This window comes from Trachemys scripta, chromosome 1 (assembly GCF_013100865.1).
Source record: "Trachemys scripta elegans isolate TJP31775 chromosome 1, CAS_Tse_1.0, whole genome shotgun sequence".
Classification (NCBI taxonomy): Eukaryota; Metazoa; Chordata; order Testudines; family Emydidae; genus Trachemys; species Trachemys scripta.
The window spans coordinates 114,480,261-114,498,991 of NC_048298.1; the positions used below are offsets into that span (position 1 = coordinate 114,480,261).

Below are 18,731 nucleotides of genomic sequence, written 5' to 3' on the forward strand. Positions count from 1 at the left end.
CAATTTTCAAGAACATAAAAGTTTGTTACAAGGAGGAGGGAGAAAAATTGTCCTCAACCTCTGAAGACAGGACAAGAAGCTGTGGACTTAAATTGCGGCAACAGCAGTTTAGGTTGGACATTAGGAAAAACTTCCTGTCGGGGTGATTAAGCACTGGAATAAATTGCCTAGGGAGGTTGTGAAATCTCCATCATTGGCGATTTTTAAGAGCAAGTTAGACAAATACCTGTCCAGGATGGTCTAGATAATACTTAGCCCTGCCATGAGTGCATGGAAATGGACTAGATGACTTTTTGAAGTCACTCCTAATCCTACAATTTTGTGATTGAACCTGGATGGGGCATTGACCTTTCCTTTGACTGGGGGGAAAAAAAAACTGTTTACCCACTCCCCAGACTTTTCTGTTTCAAACATGTTAGTAACCTATTACAGAGGGAATTCGTAACTTCACATATAAAGTTAACATGTATTTTAAATGATATTAATAACCAGTGTGGTGGTGCTTTCCTATGATACCTCAAGACTTATATTGTACAAATGTTACTGCAAAAGTGTGTCAGGTGTGAATACAGGGGTGCCTCGGGTCACAGAATTTGTACCTTTCTACCTTTTCTTGACCTATATATGCTATCTATCATTTATTAGATGTCTGTTCAAAATACTAGGTGTTGTACAATTAGAGAGGAAGCCGGACGAGATATAGGCTAAATGATATAAATAGAGGAGGGGAAGGGGATGCAACCTACAAACAAAATGATCTTTTTTTACATATATATTCTGTTTTCCTCCTGTTTTTTTTCTTCCTCCCCAATTGCCCTTTGACCTAGTCATTACTAGTTGTTTTTTATTTTATTTTTATGTATTTATTTCAAGATTTTATGTATTTCATATATAAACTGCCCTTCTCAGCTACATAGCCTGCATGTCTGCCCAGCAATCATGGAAGTCTTCCTATACCCCTGTTCTTCAGGGGAATGCCTTCAAAGAACGCTTTCTCTGTCCCAGTCATCATCATCGAGTAACTAAATTCAAGTTTTAATGAAAAGGGTCAAGATGGGTCAGACCTTGCAATTTGCATTGTTTCTGATTATGGAGCAGTCATCTGTATGAATGTTTTATCTCAAACTGTTGGGGGAAAGAACTACATATGATGGGGGGTCATGAAGTAAGCAACAGGAAGGAACAATTGGAACAGATGAGAATTTGTGTGTGTGTGTGTGTGTGTGTGTGTGTGTAGCTTTTCCCTCTTCTAAAGAGCAGCTTAAATGCTTTTGATCTTGTGATCAGAGTTTCCAGTGCACATATAGCAAGAAGCATGGACTGTAAAATTTAGTTGTGTTAGTGCTGAAGCAAGTATGTGCATTCTGGTTGTACCATCCTTTCCTTTGGGAAGGCACATGGAGAGAGGGAGAAATTGGGACATGAAGACAAGAGCAAGGAAAGGAATTTGGGATAATTAGTAATGAGTTCACTCACTTTATATTCATCCTCATAGGTTCACGTTGTTGTTGTTTGTATATTTGAATAAAGTTATGTTTGTATGAGTAGCAAAGACTAATTGCTCTTGTTTTCTCGGTCTTTGCCCGTTTGCTACCCTTAGGGATGCTCATACAATCCCACGGAACTCAATGCAATCCCATGTCCGGTGGCTGCACCTACGTCAGTGCAATCTCATGAAGAGTAACTTGCATGTTTGTAACTGAGTGTAGAGTTTGGCCCACAGAAAATAAGTTAAGCATGAACAATGTTACTTTAGCAGTTGTATACTATCGGAAATCTTAGTTTCAATGATAGATTATGTTTAGAAAACATTGAGCTCTTCTCATCTGTTTCACAAACGACTTTGCCTTTTTTCCCCCCATATAGTGGAGTGATTTTAACTTATTTCCTCTCAGAGAATGTACCCTTTACACCTGATGTAAGATGTACATTGGCATGTCATCAACAGTCATCTCTTCTTGATGATCCAGTTGTTAATATGTAGTAATATCCCTCTTGTCAAGGCCATATTGAACATCTGGCCAAATCTTTATCATTGTGAGTGGGAATTTTATACACAAGCACAGTCTGTTTTGCTTGTATAGAAGCAGATGTGATCTGTCCCTAACAATTTTACACATGCAAAATTAAAGTAATAAGTATAGATACCTTTTTTAAAAAATGGTATACTGGCTAAAATGTATATTAAATTAAACAGGAAAAATAAGCAAACACGTTTAAAAGAAAAACTATATAGAACACCAAAGAACATAACCCTTCCATTTATAGCAAATCAGCAAAACCTATCGCTTACCATAAACTTTGTTTTCTTCTCTTTTTTAGCTCATGGGGCACTCTGAATGGGACCACAAACGAGGGTCCAGAGGATCACAGGTCAGTTACAGCTGGATTTTTCTCTCGCTGTTCTCTTGTAATTTGGGGTTGGGTGTTTGTTTTTCTGGAATATGTTACTTTGTCTGCTGAGCTTGTTCTGCACAGGGCAGAATTTAATAAAATCAGCAACAATATATGCTACGGTTGAGTATTGAAAGGGTAAATTAAGGGCTAAATCCTGTAAACACGCATATTTGAATAGGTTTATTCAAGTGAGTGGGACTATTCACATAAGTAAATTTAGTCATGTGCATGTTTGCAGGAGATGGCCAAAAAGAGTGTAAAATGGTGACAACTTTAATTTAATAGCGGTCATGTTCAAACTGGATAGTCAGGGAACATTCTTGCATTGGCAGGAAGATGGATTAGAAGTGTTCGCATGTCTTTTCTAACTCCAGTGTTTATCTAAATCAGAGTATTAAGTTTGTAACGCTGCATTTTCAAATATTGTAGATAATTTTTCTGTTTGCATATGAAATACCATTATAAAGCTTTGTGGTATTCCCCTACAGTACAAGGATAAACCGAATTGATGGTGACATAGAATTTTATGGGAATTGTTCGTAGCCACTTCTTTTACCTTGATTCATCCTAAAGTCAAAGAAATAACAGCAGTTTTGATAATAGTATCATGCTGATAGATAAAAATACATCTATAGAAACCAAGTCATAGGGTTGGTTCTGCTTCAGAGGAGACTGGTGTCTGATGATCAAGAGATTTCCTGTAGGGGCAAAGAACTCTGGTGTTTGAAATTATTTGAGTCAATAACTAAAACCACCACACTTTAGATCTTCTTTTCATCATTCTGTTATATCAAGGATCATTGTACAAATACTAAGATCTAAGCCTAAACCCACTTCATAGAAGTTTCTGTCCCTAAGAAAGTGCCTGCTACTTATTATCTTTACTGGGTTGTAGCAATTGGTGTAGTGAACAGGGTTACCAAACCTTCTGTCCCTCCTCCAAAAATTGCAGAAACATCAGCCTTTTAAATGAGAAATAGACACTTCTGTATGGTCATATATATATCAGTTTTTACAGGGTTCACTATTTTCAATTTGGAAAATAATGTTGTGCAGTTTGTCATTGCTTCTGTTGGTTGTCCAGATAAAAAAATCTAAAAACTTTACCTACAAATTCCAATTAAACTCATCCTCATAGAAAAACAACAGAATTTAAAATTCATTCCAAATCTGTTTTGCACTGCTGTGCTAGGCCTATAAATATGTAATATTTTATAAAACTCTGCTCAAATGCAGATCGGGATTTTAATTATCTGCTCCACCTAATTTGGCAGAAAATTGGTGTTTAGATCCACCGAGTGAATCAAGCAGGCAAATCTTATTCTAACATAGTAACCCAAAGAAATATAAGCCAAGAAAGTCAAAGTTATGACTCACTAATATTCTGGCCTAAGCCTGCACTGTGGCCTACATTTTCAAAAGTGTCTAGTGATTTATGGTGTTTCAATATTTCAGTCCCAAACATGAGACACTTTAAATGGGCATGATGTTCAGGAAACAGGGTTCTGTGTTTTTTGAAAACCAGTCTACTTTAAAGATGTCTCAAGTTTGGAAACCAAAACTTGGCACACTTAAAATCACTAGACTCTCTTGAAAATTTAGGGATATACGTTTATAGTGTTAAGTGCTTCAATCCTAGCAGAAAAGGCCATCGCTTAAGGCAGCAAAATGTTTAGTGTCTCTTTAACACATATCTGCAGGATTGGATGCAGATTAAAAGTCTGCATTTGGCAGTGCACTGGAGGCTAAATGGATTTCAAAAAGAAGGAGAGACAGAGGACAGACTGAGCAGTAAACAGACGTCTTGTTGCAGAAAATCAGTAATTCTAGTAGCTAGAGCTCTTGGAGTTTTGGGTTTTTTTAAAATAGTGTTCTTTCAGCATAGTGAAGAGGTGACATATTGTCCCTTTATAAGTCAATGGGAATTTTGCCATTGACTTCAATAAGACACGATTTTTCCCAGGCAGAAGGTTGAGAAAGTCAGCTAGCTTTTCCATGTTGCTTCTTCCTGAGGACGGGATGGTTTCCACAGCTTGGCCTAATTTCAGATAGAGAGGACTCTTGGGTGTTTAGTCAGGTTCAAGAAATAGCCATTGTATGGAGACCAGGTGAAACCTTTCCATTGAGTACTCTTAGCAGATGTTGCCCAGGGTGAAACTGTTGCTAAAAAGATTTTGACAAAGTTGTTCAGATTGCATAATGAAGGAAGCAGAGAGGTATTTGTGAGCAGTTATGAGTTACAGGTGAGAAGTTATACATTTTTACCACCTCACTGAACTCAGTACTGGACCTTATTCTGTGTAGGATTCTAACTGGAGCAACACTGTTCCTTTTTCATCTTGAATGACGTTTCAGACAGGCTTCCCTTTTAAAAAGAAAAGTTCTTCAGTGTTCTGTGGTACCAAAACCCTGTAGCTTATAATAATGGTGCTGCAGTGGTTTTGTCTAGTATTGTAGAATACTGAGTATTTTAAAATAAAGGTTTATTCCAGGAGTCCCTGTTTCAGGAACTCACAGATATATAATATAGAAAACTCTTGTCCATTATTTAATTCCTAATACAAAAGAGTCTATTTTGAGATTTCTATTTATTTAGATCAGAGTAATTGTAATAACTTGAATCCTAGCTGGTCAACGTCTAGCTCAGCATAGTGGACTTTAAAACAGAGAGATCACAAAACTCATGCCGCTAGAAGAGTCTCCCATTGTCTGTTAATTCTCTTGGAATAAAGAAGAGAAAGCACTGAACAGGATTTTAGAGCCTTCTTTCTTCAATGAGCACTTGCAAAGTGCCTCGGGGGAGAAGGAAGTGGAACAATTTGCTTGCTATAAAATAAAACTTCAAACTCTCTCCTTCAACCAGGATGTTTCTTCTATTATGAATAAGCAGTTTGTCTCTGGTTTGTGTCTGAAAACTGCAGAAACTATCCAGTAGTGCACTGTACATTTTCTAATAACACACTGGGAAAATGTGTTCATTTTGTGCTTTCTGATTAGGGGGGTTAAACAAAGGGTGAAGGCCTAACTTGAAGTAGTGCAGGATGTCCCAAAAATGCCTCTATGCTTCTGGGAATTCCTGACTCTGAAAAGAGTTTTATCTCCTTACGTGCCGCTGTGGTTGACTGGAATTTAAATGTGTCAAGTACAAGGCTAAACTTCTATGTCACTTAACCTGCTGCAAACTTCCATAGCAGTATCTCATTCCTTTTTCTATTTATTTAATGTATTTATTTATTCTAAGACTCCTTCATCCTTTTGATTGTGATACTGACAAGCTTTACCAATCCTCCAGTTTTTTCCAGTCCCCATTATTGAAATCTGTACCTCCAGCACTACAGCACATGGGGCTCATCTAGTTAAAATGGATTCTAATTTGCTTCATAGAGAGCAGACAGATTGCTATTACAAGAATCATTTGATTTTGATCTTTGAAGGTAACACCTAATGTTAGAAATATTTATTGTAAAACGCTTATTAAATCTCTAGAATCAAAGACGGTAATGCATAAGAAGTTTATTTTTCCCATCCTGTGGTGGTGTTTTGCAAACACCAGGAAATATTGTAAAGTTTTATTTCTTAAATACTGAGTGCAAAAAAATTCAGTGCAACATTAGAGATCATACATATATACATGCATGCACACAAAATTGAGAAATTCCAAGTTACCCTTCCATGTTATAGAAATTCCTAGTTATGTATCCTGCATTTTCTGTACAGGTCACAAATATTAAGGTACATCCTATCTGTCATGTCTTCCACTGGATCATTCTGTCTCATTCATATCTTATATAAGATCCTCCTGAGGGCATTTTGCGCCAAAAAAATACAAATTCTGCACACAATATTTTAAAATTCTGCAAAATTCTGCCAATTAATTTGTCAAATAAATGTGGAAGCTCCCGCATAGCATTGGGGAGCACAGGCCACAGGTTGCACAGAGGCGGGAGATCATGGACACAGACTCAGCAGTGAGGCTGCACCGAACCCTGACACAGTGGAAGGCCTGGGCTGCCCCAGAAACACCCCAGGGTCCTGCCCCTCCATGCTAGGTGCAGCAGGTGTGGGCAGGCAAGCTCAGCAAGGCAGGATCCAAGTCTGAAGGGGCTTAGTGTGGGGGGATTCAGGTGTAGGTAGAGAGAGTTCTGTTTGGGGCAATCTGGGTGCGGCCGGCTCAGTGGGGGATCCAGGTGTGGGGGGTTCTGGATGCAATGGTTATAGGACTTTGTAGCAGGGTCCAGGTGAAGATAGTTGGGGCTCAGCAGGGGGGGGGGGGCCGGGGGGGGGGGGGCCATGGGGGGGGGGCCAGATGCTGGGGTAGTCTGGATGGATGGGGGTTGGGCGGATGGGGGAGAAGCTCCCTGTACAGTGATTTCCTATCCCTGCATCGATGGGTGCAGGAAGCGTGGGAGGTGAGGGAGTTAGCAGAGCTTCCTACAGCCAGGGGAGAAATCCAGATGCCGTTGGGGAAGAGGAAGTTCCGTTCTCCCCAGCCCAGGACTAGTAGCCGAGCCCAGTGCAGGGTAGGAGCCACCAGCTGGGTCTTCACCAGTCCCACCTCCTGTCCCCCCAATGATTTACTGCTCTGCCAGCTGCCCTGGGCATCCAAAACTTACTGTTGGGGAGGGTCACATGACCGCTCTTGTGGCTTCCCTTTGCTTCCCCATCAGAAAGTCATTTTTCTGCGTTGAAGCAAAGAAATCTGCAGGGGACATAAATTCTGCGCATGTGCCATGGCGCATAATTGCTCTAGGAGTAATAAGAGAATATATATATAATATGAGCCACTGTGGACTAATGGAATTAATCTTTGTCATTATCTCCCTCTAAGTTAAAAGTGTGACGCCTCCATTAATTATTACCAGCTAAAAAATTGATTGTAATACTTGGCATTTCTAATCCCTTTAGAAGTGTCAAGCACTTTATATACATACATCATTTTAAGGCCATCATATGGATGAGAATTATTTGTTGCTGTCATCAAGCCAAGTTTGGTTTCTTTAATGGGTGGGCGTAATCCCAGGACTCTATGGAACCAAGTGATCCTTCCTTTCTTAATCTTGTAAAATGATGATAATATAGAGAAAAACACACAAGTCCAGTGTTTTTAATTCACTTTAAATGTAAAAGCTCTCAATTATATATAGCTGAGGTGCTGCGTTTTACCCTTCCAGTTCCTAAGCAACAGCTATTTTCAGATTGAGTGCGTCTGGTGTTGTCTACCTACTTCATGCTTCTGTGAGGTAATTCGTCAGTGGATGCTGGGCTTTCTCGCTATCTCTCCCTATTCTCTTTGTCATGGGACTGTAAGGAGACAGAAAGCTTATAAAACGGGAAATAGCTTGGGCAAAACCAGTATCAACCTTGCAGCTTGCAAAACTTGTATACCTCTAGGAGTTCTGCAGTCTACAGCAATGAAACAAAAGAATCAGAAATAAGGTTCTTGCCATTGGTTTCAAATTCTTAAGAGGGAAGCCTCTAAGGCACACTCAAAATCATGAGCCGGAAATCCTTGTTCTTACTGAAGCGTAGATGGGAGTCCATTCCCGTTACTGATCAGGTACCGTGTACTGGTGCATCTGTTGTGTAATTGTGTCCCCTGGCAATATCACTGTTGATTTGATTATAATGAAGTAACTGTAACTGATATTTCTTCTTAAACAATGAAATCCAGTTGTCCATTGCCTGTAGTTTCCATAATGATTAGTGCATCCTAGCATAAGTATTTATAAAGCTGATTTTACAAAAGCATGTGCATGTGCTTCTGAATGTATAGATACGATTGCAGTATGATCGTACTTATTGTATTATGAAGGACAATTTTAAGGAATCAACAGAAATCAGTTGTCTAGCAAAGGTGAGTCTTTAACTAAAGATCTAATGGAAATGTATGTACTAGAAAGACTGGGGATACTGTGAACTGATCATTGATGAAAACATTGTCTATTATAGGTGGGGTCCTTAGTGCATCTGTTATATTATTTTATATGCTGTATCCACTGATTACACATAGACTTAGTGAATTAGCAAAAAATTGGTTTTGTTCAGTAACATCTTGCTGGATGTATTATTTCAAAGTTGTTAAAAGGAAGAAAAGTATCTGTGTCTTTAAAATATATAGACCAGAATTTAATGTAGAAATAGTAGGATGTACTCTAGTGCTTGCATCACCATATATCAGGACTGATTATGGAAGTAAGGTAAGGCTTTTCCCTACTTCCTGCTCCTGATATTCAATGGTTCTGTAATAGTTTTTAATACTCTTATTTGAGATGTAAGGACATTAAAAAGAAGGGCCTTAGAAATAATGCTGGCAATAGACTTACCCCATGCCCCTTTGCAGGCTTAGGTAATAGTGGTGCTGACAGCAAAGTGCATTGTGGGGCATCTCTTGCAATGGGAAACCAGTACTTTGGGGAAAATTCCTGCTTTTTGGGCCTAAGGAACAATGTAGTAACTAAATACTATATGCACATGTTCTGAAATGCCCCTTTACCCTGTGTGCTTGGGTATTCTACAGCTGAATAGTTGGTGTAATAGTTGAACTACAGTGAACTTGAATAGTTTGGGTTTTGATCTGGTCCTGGATTATTTTCCTCCTTGGCAATTGTAACCCACAATGGCATCACTGCATAGAGATGCATTTAAAACACCTTTATAGATGTATAAGCTGGAGCCTATGAGGTGCTTAGCGTTTCTTGTGAGATGTTTGAGTATCCTCTGCTCCCTTAACTTCAACTGTAAGGTTGGGCCCTAAACCACTGAAGAGACCTTAATTTAAAATGACTGGATTTAGGATCAGGCAGAATCTTCACACTTCAGTCCACAATGTAAAATTTTTATGGGGTTGTCCCTCATTGTTGGCTGTGAATTTAAAAGCAGGAACTGATTTTTACAGTGCCATAAAAGTTAAATAAACCAATAATTGATATAGATGTTCATATAGCTATAAACAGTTCAAAGTGATGTACTGTAGAGGTAAGTAAAGTAATCAATAATATTTCCTTAGCTAGAAATGTTCTTTTATAGCAATATAAACAGCAGTAATACCTTCTGTGCTGTTAAATCACTAGCTGAAAATTTGAAGGGTTTATGTCAATGTAGCTAGTGAGGCTTCTCTCTTACCAGCAAGGATTTAGTGTACAAGCACACTAACGGCAGCATGCACATGAAGTTCAGTTCCCAATTCGCTATACATGGTCTAGCAGATATAAGCAGTTCCCACAGCTTGACACTCATGCAAGACCCCCATCCCAAGCGTTTTGACAGCAAATACATTTTTTAAAGCTTGTGAATATATCCCCTCACTTGTATCTCTTGACAAAGCATGTCAATCATAGGCAATTTTCTTCAAACATAAAGCTGGTGTTTAATTCACTGTTAATTTCTATTCATTATTAATTTAGGAAATACTGCCTCATAGTTATAAAAATTTGTATACCTCTGAAGAGATGTGGCTGCAACAAGGGAATGAGTCAGGATTCCTGGTTTCTGTTTCTGTCTTTAATGCTGGCTTTCTGCAACCATGAGCAATTCGCTTTGACCTCTCTCCATTTGTGCCTTCTTTTTCTCATTTGTAAAACGAGGAAAATATCTCATTCTTAAACTCATTTACTAATATTAGTTGAAGCAGTTGAAATCCCTGGTTGAAAGGGGCTATGGCAAAGTATTATTTGGTCTGATCTTCCAGCCTTAACTCACACAAGTCTTTGTTCTTGTCAGTAGTACCATTGACTTAAATTTTGATTTTGTTAGGACTTGCTGTGTGAGGAGAGGGTCTATTCATGTAAGGGCTCCGGGATTGGGCTCATTGTTGTTAAAGTAACACCTGGTTCTTTCCCTGCACTTTTTAAAAAAAAAATTAACATAACTTTTTAGGACCTCATAATCCTATTAAAATCAATAGAAGGTTTACCATTGTCTTCAATGAGCTCTGGATCAGGCATTTGTTGAATGCTTACTATAGAACAGGAAAAGAGGGCAAACAAACTACAGAGTTCACAGTGAGTAACATTATGACATACAGTTTCTTCCTTGTGATGTAGCTGACATTGATAGTGAAACAACATTTAGCTCATAAACAGAAAAATAAATACCATAAATTTTTAAACAAATAAATGTAACAGTCTTCCCATGTATGAGAGAAATAATTTTCCACCAGTTCCCTATCTCACGCTTCTCCAATAACACACAATTTTCACATTGCAATTTGTTCTGGGACTTCATCACATGTTTGGGCCTTCATAGGTCAAAAGGCAAATGGTAGAAAACAACCTCTGCCACAGTTATAGCCCAACACAACATACAGCATGGGTAATGGCAAGGCCAGGGCCGTCCATACCCATACACAAAGTACGCAGCTGTGTAGGGCACCAGGAAACTTGGGGCACCAAATTTCCTGATGCCTTGCGTGGCTGCGTGATGCTCCAGCCCCTGCCCCGGCTCTTCCGAAGGCACTCCAACCCTGCTCTGCCCCCACCCCGCCTCTTCCCACCCCTGTGCCACCCCAGCCCTGCCCCCACTCCACCCCTTCCCCAAAGCCTCTGCCCCAGCCCCGCCTCTTCCCACCCCTGAGGAGTGCAGAAGGGCAGGGCCTGCACTCACCGGCGGCGGGAAGTGCAGCGGCCCGGCCCCAGCAGTGCTGCCAGTGAGTGCTGGGGGGCGGTTCCCCCCTGTCCTCCAAGCCAGCCCCGCCTCCCCACGCAGACGCCTGGGGCCAGCCCTCTGCACCCCCGTGGAGGCCGGCCTGCCCCCCCCCCGGAGGGGGGGCTGTGTAGGGCCCCAGAATAGCTAGGGGCAGCCCTGGGCAAGGCTGACAAAAATCACAATGGAGAATGCTCAGAGATTTTTTTTTTTTATTATTTTTTTTTTACACATTATAACAAGCTGTGGACTTTCTGAAGCTGATTGACAACGAGTTGTTACTAAGCAGAGGATGATCTTCCCTGGTGCCATATTTGTTTCTGTACTCTGTAATTAAGAGGGAAACTGTTCTAGTTAAGTATAGTTGCAGCAGCATATGCAATCTCTCTATATCATTTCACCTCATAACATTTTGATAAAATCATCTTTAATGTCAAAGGATCCTAAATCTCTAAGGTGAAGCTACTGAAAGAGTGAAGGGTGACAATCTAAAATACAGTACATAAGTGGGAGGTTGACATTTGTAACCGAACACCTGGGACAAAACCCTCCTCTTATTAATAAGCGCCATGAGATCTTTTATTTTCGTATAGTGCAGTAGGTTGTGGTTTTAAAGTTCATTTTAAAAACTACCACAAAAAGAATAATGTGGCTCTACTTTTGAAAGATTAAGGGCTAAGAATTTTCTATTTAGACACCTAAATAATTGCCTGATATTTCAAAAGTGCTGAATTCCCATCATCTTGTGAAATAAGTGCACTTTGGGGAGAATGTTGAAGGAGGTCAGAGTAGAAGCATGTCAGGAAGAGAGTGCCAGGTATACTGCAGTGGCTGTGTGAGAGAACCACCAGAGACAAGAATGGGGCGAAAAATTGATGAAGGGATAGTTACTTTGTGGCTTAGACCTGGGACACAGGTAGAAGAGTGGTGTGCGTGCCTCTTGTGGAAAACTTCTAGACAACTTAATAGAAAAATGTTTTCCTTTTTTTTTTCCTTTGACCTTACAGAATTTACTAGAGAATCATACCTCTGATATAGAATTCTGTACGCTGGTTGGAACACACACATACACAGATATAGAGAGAGATTCCTTTCTATTCCATTCTAAAGATTTTTAAATTAATTTCTGCAGAAAGTCTGTTACATTTCTATAGAAATCTCTTAGCATCATCACTATTAAATTCTGTAAGACTATTTTGTATGGATGAAAGAAAGACCTAACTGAGAGATAAGAGGGGCTGATCAATCAAAAGTTAATTTAATGCCCAATCCTGCAGTCCAACTCCAGCAAAACTCCCACTGAAGCCACAGGGAGTCTTACCTTAGTAGGGTTCAGGCCCACAGTTAACAAAGAAGCGGAAGATAGGGGAAGTGTTTTTTCTGAGGTACCACAGGAACAGTGCTGAATGGTTGAAACACACTATCTGGTTTGGTGAATTTAGTGTTTTGAGAATTAGAGGGAATGGGAAATCTAGTGTGTGATCTATTTTTTGAACATTGTCTTAGAAATGGAAACTCACTCTCTCTTGCGTGGCATCGTAAGTATATATTCATTATCAATTGAGACTGGTGGAGCACTGTTGACTCTCCCCGGTTAGAGTGTAGAAAGTGTCTAATGTAAACCATGGAGTGCCTGGAATGCAGTTCCCCTCACTGTTTGCTATGCTATGTCTGCCTCAGGCTGAATTTTTGGGGGAAGATGCAGCAAAATGGATACAGCCATTTCTGAGAATGATGCTAAGAAAAATATATTTTCATTGTGGGTTTTTTTTTCTTTTTTTCTTGTTTTTTTTTTAATGTCATGGCTTTTGGAAAGCTAGCTTTTGAGTACTTGTCTTTGCAACCTTAATGTTCTTTTGCGGTAGCTTTTGTTTGTTTGTTTGTTTTCTGTGTCATTTCCTAGGCTTTTTAAAAAAGCAAAAAATAGAAATTCCATCATGTGGAATCATATGGACACCCTCATGCATCATCAGCCATGCTGGAATATTTAGCTCCACCACATAGATCTGTGCCGATTGACCTAATGGTTTAACTGATAGCAGTAGTGGGTTATTATCCTCTAAGTTGGTCAGCAGTAGAGAGGAAGGTGGGTCACTTAGTGGGTTTCATAGTTATTTGCTATGGGATGATGAGACTCGGGAAGCTTGGGTTCCATTCCAGGATCTAGAGGGAAATGTGCTCTAGTGGGCACAGATGTTTCTGCCCATCCCCTCCCGAAGCTTGACCCCTTCTGCTCCATCCCCTCCAAACTATTTTTGCTCCAGTCCTGTCTCTTTCACAGTCCTGTTGTCCTCTTCTACCCAGTCCCAGTGTCCACTTATCAGGTTTCTCATCCCAGACACCTTTCCTAGCAAGTCCTAGTTTCACCCCTCTGAACTCTCCAATCCAGTGCCCATCTTCACTCCCAGTCCCATTCCCAGCCTCCTCGCCCAGCTATTCTCAGCTCCCATGCAGCTTGTTCCCAGTCTCCTTGCCAACCAGTCTCAATTCTCCTTCAACACCTCAGCTCCTTGTAAGATCTATCTTCCCTGTCCTTTCACGCAGAGGTCTGCATCTCCTTTCCAGGAGCATAAGAGATGCTTGGCAAACACTAGCACGACCCAAGGACAGCTGCCGGTGAGTCTGGTGCCTGCCCCAGTGGGTGGGGCCGGGGGTGGTGCAGCCACGCCGGAGGAGCTGCCCGGGCTGGGCGCTGACTCCTGTGAGCGGCAGACCAACATGCTGCTGCTTTCGCCACTGAGGTTCCTGGTAGATCCCTACAGCTCCGTGGATATCTGCATTTGCTGATATACATTTTTTATCTGCGCAGCACACTAACAATAGGAATTTGGGGGCAAACAACTTAATTAGTTTTAAGAGAGGAGACTGGACAAGTTTTAGTCAGATTGCATGAGGGAGTTGCTTATGATGGCAGAGATCAGCAGCTCGGAGGTCCCTTTCAGTTTATGTATTATGTTCCTAAAAGCTCGTGCTTCTGGGATTCGTCCAATCACCTGCGGGGGTCAGGAAGGAATTCTTTTCCCCCTTCCAAATTTCCTCTCCCCCTGCAATGTATTGGGATGGTGGTTGTTTTGGAGGTTTTTGTCTTCTTCCTCTGAAGCATCAGAGATGTTCATGGCTGGAGGTGGGATGTAGGACGGTGGGTCAGGGCCGAGATGGCACTGAGCATTGTCTCTCTGTCACATCCTTAGCTGACTGGTTCTAGCTCGCGTGCTCTGGGTCTAACTAGTTGCCCTATGTGGAGCCGGGAAGAAATTTTCCCCAAGATCAGATTGCCAATGACATTGGGTGGGGGTGGGGAAGGTTTCGCCTTCCAGTGCCTCATGGGACGTTTGCTGCGGTTACCTGGGTATATCTCAAACACTTTCCTGCCATTGCAAGGGCTTTGGGCGTTAGTTCACCCCAATCCCTCCTATTCTCTGTCTGTGGCACATAATAGTTTAGTGTCCTGTGGGTTGTAATGCTCCAGTCTAATTTTAATTGTTTGGCTTAATGTGAGGGTGGTGTTGGTGGCCTGTGATATACAGGCGGTCAGACTAGATAATCTGGGGGTCCCTTCTGGCTTTATGACTCTATGACCTGGCATGGCTTATAACTCTGAGCTGGAAAAGCTGCTGTTGCCAGGGAAGTCCTGCTCAGATGTAGGCTGGAGCATGCCTGCACAGATGGAATCTTCAGAGAATTTAGCAGCTAAATTATCTGAAGACTCAACTGAGCATGTGCAAATTGCAGGTTTTCAAAGACGTACAACTTGGCCAGATTTCTACTAGGGTAGTTAAAAACACAACCCTGACAGAAAGCCCTCTCCAGTTCCAAATATTAAGTTCCTCTTCTAAAGCATGGTGACACTGCAGTGTCTCAAACAAGGTGGCCAGAATTTTTTGTAACACAAACAAAACAAAATATTTTCTCATTAATATGACTCATTCTCAAAAATGGTTGAACAGTTTCAGCTGAAATTTTCCAAAAAATAAAAATCAGGTGCGCAAATTCAGCAAGGGAAATTTCAGACCAAATTGTTAAAATCTGGCAAAGTTATAAGCCACTGAAAACAGGGACTTCTAATGGGAAGTATTGGGCAACCTTAATATTACGTAGTGCCACCAGCCCTTTCTGCAATATAAAATTATTTACAGGTTGGGCCTTTCGGATTTTGAAAAGTCAGATTTCAACTTCTCCCTTGTTAGAATTAAGAGTTGAGGGTTATGCCACATGTCATTCTTTACATTTTCAGTAACATCTTGTATTTGACTTATTTCCTCAATGTCTTAAATGTATTAATAGACTTCCTTGAGGTAATATTCAGCCAGACACATGACAGTTGTGAATTTGCTAGAATGCTGTTTACAAAGATGAACTCAGCAGAACTCAATTAAGTTCTTTAATTTTAACTTAATAGCGAGTAGACCAATTCCTCATCTGGGAAGCTCCGTTGATGTGTTAATAATAATGCAGCTAACGGATGTAACCTCCATGGCAGAGTTCATTGCAGAGTGTCTGTCATATAACAGGCACATAGCTGTAGGAAGATGTCTTCAGTAACAAGGTTTTAAAATCACAGTAAACTGCTTGATTTCACTCTGAAATGGAAACTTGAGTTAAAAGCATTTCATTAGAATTATTTTTTTTCCGTTTCTCGTGTCCATACTGTGGAAGACATTTCTGCCATAATTGCTGCTCGCTGGGATAGTTTTTAAATAAATATGTGAAAGTATTTCCCATTGTTCCCTCCTCATGGGAACACAGGCTGAAGTCTCTAGTAGCTCATTTTACGAGTTCCCCAGTGGAAAAGCTCACAGCTGATCAGCTCTGTTCTCAGCACCAGATGTTCTCTTTCTACTTTACTTTAGAAGTGAGCCATAATTTTTTTTTTCCCTGAGTCTGATGGATCAGTGTTCAAAATTTCAAAATGAATTATTGGAACAGGCTCATGGAGATTTTTGAGTAAGCCAGCGTTGGAGTAAATCTTAAAGTAAAGTCATAAAACAGAATTTCATGGTGGGTTGGGTTTTCCAGATCAAAGGTTCATTGTGTAATAGGCTTGCATTGCTCAATTTCTAATTCCTGAACAACCTTGAGCGTTACAGGAGCAGAGTCAGTTCCTATAGTCTGTACAGAAAATCTGGAGATTATCAGACCCGAATTTAGAGTACTTATTCACTGAATTGTTGGGCCTTAAAGGCTTGAAAATCCACTTGCTAGTAGTGAATGAGTGGAAAATTCTCCAGAGGGAGGAAGGAGGTATCAGCCACCAAACTCTGCACAATGTAAGCATTCATTTAACAACACCAAAAATTGTATCTCTGATTGTGATGGTAATTTTTCATGATGCAGTGTTATCTTCCTGGGTCTTCAGGAAGCTTTCAGTTCCAGTGCTTTTGTTGCTGCTCAGAGCTTTGCCAAAGAGCTGCAATGCTGCTTTTTGAGAGAGCCACAGGAATAACAGCAGAGACATTAGATTTATTCATTGCAGGATCCAGAAGGCTGGGGAAGAGGTACAGTAGTAGAGTTCTTACCTCCCCTCCCAGCAATCTGGTAGCTCTAGACAAGGGGTACAATAATGGAGACTGCCATCTCCCCTTCCATTCCCATCAAGCCGCCAGGATACCCTGGGGAGTTGATGGAATAGCAAATATTTCCTTTCTCCCTTCTAGCCCCCTCTTGAGGAGCAAATAGAAGGCTGTTGAGGAAGAAGTGGAGACAAAAAGACTTTGTAGTCATTAGTGTCGAGCTTCACATCTATCAAAACCAACCAACCACAGGGTGACTGAAAAGATGGAAGCCCTATGCAGGATCCAGGGAGAGCACTCTAGTAGAAATCCCTGAAATCTCCCCCATCCTAGCAGCTTTGCTTCTGGAATTTGTGGGTGAGCCCTTCTCCCAAACTTATCTTTCGTATCTACCACTGGCTGCTAGGTTTAGTCCTCCATCTAGTAGCTGACTGGCAAATATTCCAAGTATTGCCTTGGAATAAAGTGCCACGGATCAAATACTGCCTGCAGAGCCATGCATATAGTGGCTGGTGTTGACTGTAGTGCAAGCAACAATCATGTCCATACGTCTCAACTTTCCAACCTGCCAGTGTGTGGCCTGAGCCATCAACATTGTGAGATGCAAGATGTGGAACATCTGTAGGTGCACATCCTGCCAGGATTGACCAATTGTAATTTTTTAATTAATAATTGACAGATTCTAATGACTTTTAGTGGGCTTTTTTTAAATCAGTTTGCTGAGTTTTCATCTCCATCAGGGAGAAACTTTTAAGTGAACAGTTCAGGGGGAAAAACAGTTTTATAACAAGTTGTTTATTAAAATAGAAGGAAGGAATAGGAGATGAGTTTTTTAGGAAGCTGCCCTCTGTGTGCTGTATTTTCTATACTTCTCAAGGAATTGAGGATGCTCAGCATCTGGCAGGACCAAGTATTTTGTGGGGAAAACTCAAAACAGTTTAGAAAGGAGACTGCAGCTGGGTTTTTGCTGTGGCTCTGTTCTCCTTTAATGAGCCCAGACCAGAAGCAGTTCGGGCCATATTATTTGACATATTTTTGCCTGAATAGGAAGCAATAAAAGCTTCAGATTTTATAAGTGTACTTCTCTTTTTAGTGTCCTTTTCCTGCTTCATAGAAAGTCACTGCTCTTTCTTACTAGAACTGTTACTAATATATTTATTTATGTAGCATAGCACCTCTCTGCAACAGTATCCTGAGTTTTTTACAACAAAGCAATTAAGGAAAGAAAAAGAAAGCTATAAACATAAAATAAAAATTGGTGTAAAACAATAAAAGAAATTGGCATGGCCTCCCCAAGGCATTCTTTCTGTGGGTAGCTCTGTGGTCTTTCTCAGACAACGCAGGATGTCGTCATAGCTCTGGGACTAAAGAGGCAAATAAGGCAGCATTCTTCCTTCCCCTTTTCTCTTGGATTCTGTCATTCCCATCCCCTTGAATGTTGAGAGTTGCAGTGGGAGCAAGAAGCTCAGAAAGTTATGTGGCTCCATGTAACTGAAGGAGCTGGATCTCTGACTGGCCTGTGGATTCTCAAGATGCTCGTGGTCCCAGGGATGTTCTATTTTTATTTTGCTACAGGCATTTTAAAAGATGTACTTCCAACATTTTGTTTTGGAATTATTTCTGTGGAAAATTTGAAGCAAGTAGTCACTATGGGAGCAGAAAAGAAACAACTTCAGAATTTATTTATATGGCACAGTGCTTGGGGGAGGGGGGGATAGCTCAGTGGTTTGAGCATTGGCCTGCTAAACCAAGGGTTGTGAGTTCAGCCCTTGAGGGGGCCACTTAGGGATCTGGGGCAAAATCAGTACTTGGTCTTGCTAGTGAAAGCAGGGGGCTGGACTCGATGACCTTTCAAGGTCCCCTCCAGTTCTAGGAGATAGGATATCTCCATTAATTAAAATTAAATTAAATTAAATACATACATACTGTTGTCAGATGGAAAGTGCTCCACATGCATGTTAGGATAAAGGTGGTAGCATTGACTTACATGAAATGAGTTGATGGTCTCAGTCCTGTTTCTAATGGACAACTATCTCCATGACAGAACCACTAGCACACGTGGTACAGACTAATCTCAAGATCATTTCAGAAGTCTCTAAGGTCATTTATTGCTATTGCCAAAAGAATGTAAGGGGATCTTTTCCCAAAGACTCCCTAAGTGGGTTTCCTTTATTACAATCCTAT

General features: G+C 40.7%; 1 protein-coding gene across 3 annotated transcripts in view; it reads left to right on the forward strand.

Annotated features, from left to right (window-relative positions):
* The window catches only part of PDE3A (phosphodiesterase 3A), a 384,071-nt gene that overhangs the window by 244,468 nt on the left and 120,872 nt on the right, over window positions 1-18,731 (forward strand). For 2 of the 3 annotated variants that reach the window (XM_034782214.1, XM_034782232.1), the window contains exon 2: window positions 2,323-2,373. In XM_034782214.1, the coding sequence (XP_034638105.1) occupies window positions 2,323-2,373 (51 nt within the window). Of the gene's footprint in view, window positions 1-2,322; window positions 2,374-7,761; window positions 7,955-18,731 lie in introns of those variants that run through there. The other variant, XM_034782222.1, reaches the window with a different exon arrangement.